Below are 10,645 nucleotides of genomic sequence, written 5' to 3'. Positions count from 1 at the left end.
CAGGTCTGGCTAGATGATCATAATGGTCCCTTCTAGCCTTAATGTCTATGAAAACATTATAAAGTACTAGGAATTACAGCCAACTCTTTAGAATTGAATTCAGCGACAGCACACCTTCCCTAGTTACAATCTATTATTACAGTTGCTCTTTTCAGAACAGAACAATTTGTAAGATTTAGGGCCAAATTTTTGGCTGGTGTTAATGGAGAGAATTTGACCCTTATTCTTTGTGCTACACTTAAAAATAGTTGCAGAAGATATGCTTTTTCAAAGATTTTTTTTTAATTAACCACCTCAATATACAAGATATTGTATAAATTCTAGAATTATATCTATGGAGCTTACTATAAACATCATAAGAGTTGCAACAAAAGACTGGGTTATTTAGTAAATATGGTCTGTTGGTTAAAACACAGGACTGAGAGAATCAAAAGAGCTTATTCCTCACTCTACCACTGACTTACTATGTCACCTTGGGTAAGTCACTTAATTTCTCTAAGCCTTAGTTTGCAGTCTGTAAAATGGGAAATGATATATCTTCTTTTCCCCTCCCTTTGTCTGGCTGGTCTATTTAGACTTTTAAGCTCTTCAGAGCAGGGACGGTCTCATACAGTGTGTTTATAGACTAGGACCCCAATCCCAGGCAGGACTTCTAGGTACCACCATACTATTAAAACTTCCCTGTTTATTTCTACCTACCATTGCAAATGGGAAAGAGGGGGATGCTGTTAACCAGTCTGCATCTGGGATTGTGCTTCCACCTAATGAGCTATAATTATTATATTTCTACCTCTACAGAATGCTGGTGCTTTTTTAGCACTGGATGATCAACATGCTAACCAAATCAAACATGTACAGACTAAGAATAACACAGATTTAAATTTGGTGAGAAATTTGGTAGTTTTACCCTGAAAAGAGGACAAAATCAACACACAGTCTAATTAATCAAAATAATGCATAACAAGATAGCCTCATTTTAGCAATTACACTACATGGCACTCCTCTGCTACTTTCATGTATTTAAAAAAGGTTTTATATCGTCTGCTGTCCTTGATGGCTCAGGTTTGTCCTAGCAATCACATTCTCATTACCGACATTAAGCTGCCATGTAAAAGAACTGCCTCTCTTCTGACAGAAGCACTATGAAGTGAGCCAGGAACACAAATAAGAGCCCCACAGCAGTTTAGTTACTGGACAGGATTGTACTCTTATCAGAATGAAAACATCTTTTACAAGGCTCCGGCTCCAACAACAAAACATCAGCAACTCTCATGTGCACCCATCGAGCTGATGATATAAGATAATTTTATCCGATTCACTGGGGAGGGCTGAGTGAGTTAGATGGCCATTGTTATGACCACTCTAGTGCCCACCCAGCCAAGATGCCGGATGATAATCAGGTAACTGAATTCACATGATATCTGATAAAGGATGGGTCAGATCCCGTCCATTTGTTAGCAGAAAAACCCTTCTCTAGTTGCTATAAGGCCCAGGAATACAGTTCTGTTAAATTTCACTATTTAAAAAGAGCATGAAAATGAAATGTATGATAACGAGGATTGTTGTTATTATTGAACTTACATAATTAAAGACATAAGGGAGGCCCCTTCCATTGAAGCACATGGCAGCACTCCTCTGTTCAGCATAGCCTGGGAAAAGTACACAGTTATAAATGGCAATATTCACTATCAGGCATGTTTTAACTATTGCCAACATTTTCACACTTGGATGCCTAAGTGTGAAAATGTACCTACATCTATATTTAGGCACCTAAATGAAGATGGCCTGATTTACAGGGGGTGAATTTATGGGGGATTTTCAAAAGCTTCTAAGGGATTTAAGATCTCAAATCCTGCTGACTTTCAACGGGGCTTGTGCTCTTAAACCTTTTAGGTGCTTTGGAAAAGCCTACCCTCAGGTGCCTAACTTTAGAAAAGCACCTGGAATTACACACAAAGCACTACTGGTGAGCAGAGCTGCAAAGCAGTGCAAAACTCCAAACAACCTTTCCCTTGTGGATATCTGAGATGAAGTCTGTCCATAACCTTCCAACTTACCGTAGGGCAATTCAGAATGCTGTGCTGGCTCTTAGCCACTCATTCTCTCTCAGAGTTTGTCCTTTCAACAGTACATTCCACTGCCTAAATTTTCATCCAAGAACCACAGTGTTTGCCTTAAAATCTAGCCCTGTGCAATCCCAGCTGATGTACAAACTGTGCAAAGGCTTTTCTGAGCTTCCTGAAAGCCACAAATTAGTGTGTGGGAATTCGGCTACATAACTCTTACTGACATAATACATTCCATGTCTGCCCATCAGTTAGATTTGGTATTCTTTATTCCTATGCTAAACAGTTGATAGATTTGACAGCTGCTGCATTTCAGCTCAGAGATGGCAGTATTTCAGTAGTGGATGAAGTAATTCCTGTGTACCTGTACATTCAGAAACTGACTCTGGGTGAAGGCCTTTCTACACCTTAAAGGACACACTCACCATTCTTGCTCAATACTAACATAATGCTCTGTGTGTGTGTACAAATATACTGTAGGTATAAGCAATTTTTGTACAGAATATTGGAAAATGGAGCTTTTTAAAAAAAAAAAAAAAAAAAGCCTCTCTGTTATATAATATGCCTGTCATCCTTATGCATGTGTATTCCTGCCCAGAGCATATACATTTCTATGCATATGAAAATCATATGAATTAATTGTACTAACAGGAGCAAGGACGGAGAGATGAAATGACTTGTCCAAGGTCATGCAGTAGGTCAGTGTTCTAGGAGCTGGGAACAGAATGTGGGTCCCCAGTGCACTGCACCACGCTGATTCGCTAACATTATATAATGCTTACTAAGCAAGGCAAGCGTTTGCTGTAAGATGTAGTAAGGCCTAGATCCAGAGTCACTTCTTGAAAACAGATTTTAAAAGGAGCAAGAATAGGGGAGCACAGGATGAAGGCCAAATCCGAGGATTTTTTAGGACTGACCACAGAAAAAATAAAAAGGGGAAAAGAACCCCAACCCTTCTTTAGGGAAGCTAAATTTGCAAAAGAAAAGGCACATACCCGTAATGCAAATTCTTCGAGTCTTTCCCAAGGAATTTGCCTACATGTTAAACAAGAGGGTCCCAATCTATAGCCCAGTATCCAAATACCAACAAATGTTGCAGGTTCAAAGTTAGGAGTCTGTGGCTTATGCACATTTCTAGTGGCTGTGTGTACTTTAAACACGGTCATGTGCAATGCAAATCTGTTTCTAAACGTGAAGATTCCAAGGTAACATTTGCTAGGGTACAGGAGTTATCCGCATATACCAAAGAGACACAAGCCTTGCAAAACGAAGACTTACTTGGAGACATAGGATCTGAAGAAATACAGGAGAATCACAGCAGCAAAGTCACCAGAAGCAACCAACAGAGCTGGAGGCAAAACCAAATATTAGTTTCATGTGGATATGGATGTTGCACACCTCCTCCCCCAACCCTTTCACCACTCAATAGGAAAAAGAAACCATGCTTGGTCCAAAGCACCAGCTGCAATCATTTTGAATATGTTCCCCAAGCAGACCAAGAGAGAAGGAATTACTAATCCTTAAAAGAAAACCACCACATACTTCTGAAGACTAGAAAAACTCATCAATGGACAGATTGATCAGTGTACCTCTTAAACAAAGTAATACATAATTCCAGACCAACCAACCCACCCCTGTCATGGTAAAGTTGCATGGTAAAGCCCTGGAAAGTGAGAAAATGCCGAAGTAAAGTTACAAACGCAGACTTCACTCTGCCCCTTTGTGCATGTGTATTAAAATACTAGGCCAGATCCTCAGCAAGTATAAATTGTTGTAGCTCCATTTCTTTCCATTGAGCTATAACAATTTACATCAAGTGAGGATCTAACTCACGGTCTCAAATTACATGAACAACAAATTCTCAAATAACAAACACACTATACATGGGGTCCACAACCACCTTCTGGACCATTATTATTAAATTGCTTTATGGTACATGATATCCCTAAATCAACAGCAGGGCCCCATTGTGCTAGGCATTGTACAAACACAAAACACCCTCCATGCTCCAAAGAAATTATCATCCAATTTATTTTTTGACCTGAGCCCAGCTCTGCTATTCTTCTCTATTGGCTCTGTGGATGCTTTGGATTTCATTCATGTATAGCTGGAGGGACCCATTTTCTTCTTTTTGCATAAGCCATATGTAACTATTTCCTGTAACTGCAGGCTGAGGACAAAGCTGATCAACTGCAGAATTTTACTGCTGTTGAGCTCAGCCAACAGGCAATATGTGTTCATCAACTGCATTGAAGATACCAGTACAAACAACTGGACAACTTTCAGCTAAGCGAATAACTCATATGCACGCCTTGCTAGCCAGTGTACTGAAAACTAAACAATCTGAGCCCACAATTTATTTACCATGATACCCGCTGGTATATTTGACATATCTGGTATATTCAAAGTTTGCAACACCAAGTGTCCCACATTTGCAACTTCAGGGGCCAAGTGGATCTAATTTCCAATGTCAATATATACACCTCTACCCCAATATAACACGACCCGATATAACATGAATTCGGATATAACGCGGTAAAGCAGCGCTCCGGGGGGGGGCGGGGCTGCGCACTCCGGCGGATCAAAGCAAGTTCGATATAACGCAGTTTCACCTATAACGCGGTAAGATTTTTTGGCTCCCAAGGACAGCGTTATATCAAGGCAGAAGTGTAGTTAGTTATATAAATCCTCTCATAAGCTGTACATTATAATAATAGTGTAATACATTATGGATGTGTACTTTAGATATCAAACTGGTTCCTCTAAAAACATTATAAGCTATGTCTATATAGCAACTAGGAGATGTATTTCCCCGCTTGAGCAGAAATAGCAGCATGGCAATGGTGGCTTAGGGAGTGGTTCAGGATTGCTGCCCAGGTACAACCCCGTCCAATATCCTGGTACTAGCTGAAACCACCGCCCCAGCCACACCGCTATTATAGTCTGCTAGTTTGAGGAGAGGTAGCACAAGTACATCCACCCGAGCTGGATGAAAAGAAAATGAATTGAGAGGCAAAGCAGAGCATTTATTACTCTCTTCCAATTCTTCTGATTTACATCCCCATTGTACCTGAGTCTCTCTCAATCTTTTATGTACTTCTCACAATACCTCTGAGGTAGGGAAGTGCTATTATCCCTTTTTTGCAGATGGGGAACTAAGGCACTGAAAGATTACATGACTTGCCCACGGTCACACAGGAATTCCATAGCAGAGCATAATTGAACTTGGGTCTCTTGCATCCCAAACTAATGCCTTAACCACTGGACCATCCTTTTCTAGGCAAAATATGGAAAACTCTATAATAGGGAAGAAGGGAAGGAAAAAGGGTCTAAGTCCACAACTTAGTCCTGTAAATAAACAATCTAGGGAAATACAACCTAGATGGAGCTACTATAAAGTGGGTGCATAACTGGTTGGAAAACTATTCCCAGAGAGTAGGTATCAGTGGTTCACAGTCATGCTGGAAGGGCATAACGTGTGGGGTCCCGCAAAGATCGGTTCTGGGTCGGTTCTGTTCAATATCTTCATCAATGATTTAGATAATGGCACAGAGAGAACACTTATAAAGTTTGCAGATGACACCAAGCTGGGAGGAGTTGCAAGTGCTTTGGAAGATAGGATTAAAATTCAAAATGATGTGGACAAACTGGAGAAATGGTCTGAGATAAACAGGATGAAATTCAATAAGGACAAATGCAAAGTACTCCACTTAGGAAGGAACAATCAGTTGCACACATCCAAAATGGGAAATGACTGCCTAGAAAGGAGTACTGCAGAAAGGGATCTGGGGGTCATAGTGGATCACAAGCTAAATATGAGTCAACAGTGTAACACTTACTAAAAAAGCAAACATAATTCAGGGATGTATTAGCAGGAGTATTGTAAGCAAGACATGAGAAGTAATTCTTCCACTCTACTCCACGCTGTTTAGGCCTCAACTGAAGGATTGTGTCCAGTTCTGGGTGCCATATTTCAGGAAAGATGTGGACAAATTGGAGAAAGTCCAGAGAAGAGCAACAAAAAATGATTAAAAGTCTAGAAAATATGACCTATGAGGGAAGATTGAAAAAATTGGGTTTGTTTAGTCTGGAGAAGAGACAACTGAGAAGGGACATGACGACAGTTTTTAAGTACATAAAAGGTTGTTACAAGGAGGAGGGAGAAAAAATGTTCTCCTTAACCTCTGAGGATACAACAAGAAGCAATGGGCTTAAATTGCAGCCAGGGCAGTTTAGGTTGGACATTAGGAAAAACTTTCTGTCAAAGTGGTTAAGCACTGGAATAAATTGCCTGGAGAGGTTGTGGTATCTCCATCATTGGAGATTTTTAAGAGCAGGTTGGACAAACACCTGTCAGGGATGGTCTAGATCAGAGGTTCCCAAAGTAGGCGATACCGCCCCCTGGGGGGCGCTGGAACGATCCAGGGGGGCAGTAGTAGCCTCGGGTGCAATTGGGGGGCGTTGAATAAAAATAAGGGGGCGGTGGAAGCATAAAGAAAGAAGAGAATATAAGAAAAATTTGAAAAACTGTTCATACATGTTTCATCTGTTGTGTAACATAGAGTTAAAGTTGTAGTGATTACTTTATTTTCCAAATAAATTCACAAATTATAACCGATCAGGTGTCAAGTCCGCCAACAGCTCTTAACAAGCAAGTGTTGGCAGGCGAGCGTGTCGCGCATTGTCGGGAAGTCCAGCATGCATCGGCAGGAATATGTGCGTGTAAAGACTTGTTTACAATACGATACTATAAATAGGCGACATGTATGAAATCTAATTTAGATAGTTTCTGAATTGTGTAAAAAGCAGTTAACAATAGTGCAATAAGTATTTAAAAATTTTTATTCGTATTCGATACCTTCGATCTTTACGGATTATGGATCACATACAAAGTAAACTGTATTATTGTTGTTTCAATAAAACAGCAATTTACACGTGAGTATTTTTATATATTTTCTTACATATCTACTGGACATTTCTGTGTCTCTAGTGCTTACTAATAATAAAATCGTAGCAGGCTTGTGTGGGTACAGTACTATTTGAAGTGTACAGTCAATATATTTGTTATATTTTTTATTACAATATTAACAAAAACGGGAATGAAATCGTAAAAAAACTGTTAACTATTAACATTTATTTATATCTATCGAATCATCTGTGTTAATTGGTAAATCAGGCGTGTGTTAATAAGGAACAATTATTTAAATAAGGGCAAACTAAATTAAAACTATTAACTGATTTTTAATTGCATATTATTTTTTAAATTAATTATTTCTTGATAAATTTAGTTTGATATTTGACAATTTAATATCAAGTACATATATCTAATGCTGAGCAAAGAACAAAACCCAGTTTATTAGTTTCATTAGTATTTTAGTTTGGTTTTCTTTTGCAGTCTTACGCAAAAACCACTGTATACCTGATGTCATGGGCGATATTCTAACAACACAACTATTGCAAAAAAATTTGGTTCCAGCAAGAGAAATTGCACTTTTTCAATTATATAAATTGTTATATATCTTGATAATTTTATACCCCTATTATGATAAATAAACACATACATTTTATTTCTTTTACAGATAATATCATGGCTGAACCCAAGAAAAAATGTAGACAATATAGTATTGAATATTTGAACTATGGCTTTATTCAGTCGCCTTCAAACAATACATTACCGATGTGCCTGATTTGCCAAAAAGTTTTATCAAATGAAGCTATGAACCCTTCAAGACTACAAGAACATTTGACAGAAGTTCATGCTGATAAGAAAGATAAGGATTTATCTTATTTTCAGGCACTTAAAGAACATTTTTTGAGACAGCCGACATTGGCAACACTCTTTTCAATAGCATCCAAAGAAGATGACGATGGGTTGCGTGCTTCTTACAACATTTCGTTACTGATTGCTAAATCGGGAAAACCACATACTATTGGTGAAGAACTAATTCTACCAGCTATAAGTGGGGTAATACGCACTATGCTACACAAGCCAGCGTCTGATATTACCAAAAAAATTACTTTGAGCAATAATACAGTGCAAAGAAGAATTGATGAAATGGCTCAAGATGTGGAAGACTTGTTACGTGAGTATTTAAAAACAGCCCAGTTCTCTATACAGTTTGATGAGTCAACTTTGCCAGGAAATGAAGACTTACTTTTAGCATACATGCGATTCATAAAAGAAGAAAAAATTTGCCAAGAATTATTATTTGCTAAAAATTTGCAAACTGATACTAAAGGAGAATCAATATTTCATTCATTGGAAGAGTTTTTTAAAGAAAAAGAAATCCCCCTGAGTAATATCTTGTCAGTTGCTACTTATGGTGCTCCAGCGATGATAGGGCGCTACAGGGATTTTCTTGCATATTTAAAAAAAGCGGTTCCAAATGTATTCGCTGTACATTGTGTCATTCATCGTCAACATTTAGTTGCCAAAAATCTGAGTGAACGCCTACATAGGTCATTACATTATGTCATTAAAGCAATCAACAAAATCAGAAGCAATTCATTGAATGACATTGTTTGGACAACTTTGCATTGAAAACGATAAAGAATTCAATCGCTTGCTTCTTCATACGGAAGTTCGTTGGCTATCAAAAGGTGCTTGTTTGGATCGGTCTTATAAACTTTGACTCAGTGCTAGAATTCCTAGAAAACAGAGATGATGCTTTATGAGCCAACTTGATTGATTCCAAAAATGACATGAAACAAATTTACAGCTCCAACGCGATGAGCTGAATTTAATCAAAACAAAAACTGTTATTTCTGCGTTTGTGGCAAAACTTCTTCTGTACAAACGAAATTTAGGATGAGGAGAATTCAGCCAGTTTCCAAATTTATCAACAGTAGAAAAACTTGCTTACGTATTGTCAGCACTTGGAGGCTCTCCATTCTGACTTCAATCAACGATTTGAAGATATTCTTAAAATGAACATACCTGATTGGGTTTTGGACCCTTTTTCAAGTACAAACACAGAAGAATCTCCAAAATTACAAGAAGAACTGATAGAAGTAACAAATGAGGAATTGAAATTTAAATTCAAAGACGGCTACCAACAGTTCTGGCTGCAAAAGCAGATACCTACACTTTATCCTGGATTATGGGCTATAGTACAAAAGTTTTTAATTGTATTTCCTTCATCATATTTAGTGGAACGTGGGTTCAGTGTGGTCACAAATCTGTTAACTAAAAAAAGAAACTGACTGCAAATAGCTAATCGCGGTGATTTAAGAATGCTGCTGACAAAAATAGAGCCGAACATTAATAAATTGATAGCAGCGCACCAGGTTCATCCTTCTCATTGGGATTTTTTTAATGTTATTCATAATTTTTATTTTAATATTATCCTTCGTTATCTTAATTTTCTGTGTGTAATGCGAATGTTACTATGGTTGATTTTAATAAATAATTTTATAATTTCAAGCTTCAAGGTGTCATATTTACAACAACATCTTTCTTTACTATATTGTAGGACGTAGGTAGAAATATAGATACATAAAAGAATGCAAATTTGTCACTGCATCTTTCTGTTTGTTCGCTTAAAGAAGGTAGATTTCCAGGGGGGTGCTGAGTAATTTTTTTTCTGAAAAGGGGGCGGTAGGCCAAATACGTTTGGGAACCTCTGGTCTAGATAATACTTAGTCCTGCCTTGAGTGCACGGGACTGGACTAGATGCCCTCTCAAGGTCCCTTCCAGTTCTATGATTCTATGAAATGTTCTGGGCCATTCCCCTGTCATATAGCTGCAACAGGTGATGGCTACATTTCATTCTATCGTTTGTGACTTCGCATCTGTAACTCGTAAAAAGAATACTGCACTGAACACTATCTATTCCCCTTCCGTTTATTCATTTCAGAATGGGGGGGGAAGGGAGGAGGAGAATAGGAATCTGTCCCATCATAAACCTTAACCCAAAATCAAACCCATAGCTGAACAAAATATCTATTAAGGTTTGAAAAAGCTCCATTAGGGTTGTCATCAATTTCCACATGCCTTTTTGCTCCCTAGTTCTGGCTCTGGAAGTGCCAACAATCCCACCGAAAGTCTGTTCTGAAATTCCCAACCTGATTGCGTAGACCCAGCCCATCCAGATAAAGCACCTAAAATGAACCGAAACTGTGAAGCTTTTGAGGCTTTTGTTAGCCCAGTTGAGATTCATGGACTCACTTATTAGCTGATTCTCTCATTTGCTTGGTAGCAGCACAAGGAAATTTCTAAAGCAAAGTATATAAAGGTGGGATAATGAAGAGTAAGATAATAAGACTTCATGATTTAACTAAACACAGCTAGTTATTTGCCACTGGGTGTTCTGATTAATAATAGGGGTGTTTTATTAAACTAGCTATTCCTCACCTTATAAGAACAGTTGCCAGCAACTCTTTGAAAGGCTGTAATTCCAATTCAGTCATGCTATGCAGGAGATGTGAGAATTTATGGTTAGCTAATATGGTTAATCATGACCAGCTAGGCAGACAGTAATGTAGCTCTCAAGTCACTTATGCTGCCTAATTTATCTCAGATGGGCAAAAATCCATGTCTTGATGTGCAACAGTGAGTGTCAGAGCTCGTGACAGTTCCC

The 10,645-nt window shown here is 38.3% G+C and overlaps 1 protein-coding gene across 1 annotated transcript; it reads left to right on the top strand.

Annotated features, from left to right (window-relative positions):
• The first annotated feature begins 1,382 nt into the window (after positions 1–1,382).
• Positions 1,383–8,607, top strand: LOC128840983 (protein ZBED8-like). Its single transcript, XM_054035608.1, has 3 exons — positions 1,383–1,400; positions 2,353–2,455; positions 7,646–8,607. The coding sequence occupies exons 1-3, from the start codon at positions 1,383–1,385 to the stop codon at positions 8,605–8,607; spliced, it is 1,083 nt and encodes a 360-aa protein (XP_053891583.1).
• Positions 8,608–10,645: the final 2,038 nt, after the last annotated feature.

Source organism: Malaclemys terrapin, chromosome 7 (genome assembly GCF_027887155.1).
Source record: "Malaclemys terrapin pileata isolate rMalTer1 chromosome 7, rMalTer1.hap1, whole genome shotgun sequence".
In the NCBI taxonomy this organism is placed as follows: Eukaryota; Metazoa; Chordata; order Testudines; family Emydidae; genus Malaclemys; species Malaclemys terrapin.
This window is presented reverse-complemented; position numbering and strand designations above follow the sequence as displayed.

Coding starts and splice junctions, on each gene's coding strand:
- LOC128840983 (XM_054035608.1), top strand. Junction 2,456..7,645: donor CATTCAGAAACTGACTCTGG/GTGAAGGCCTTT, acceptor TTTCTTTTACAG/ATAATATCATGGCTGAACCC.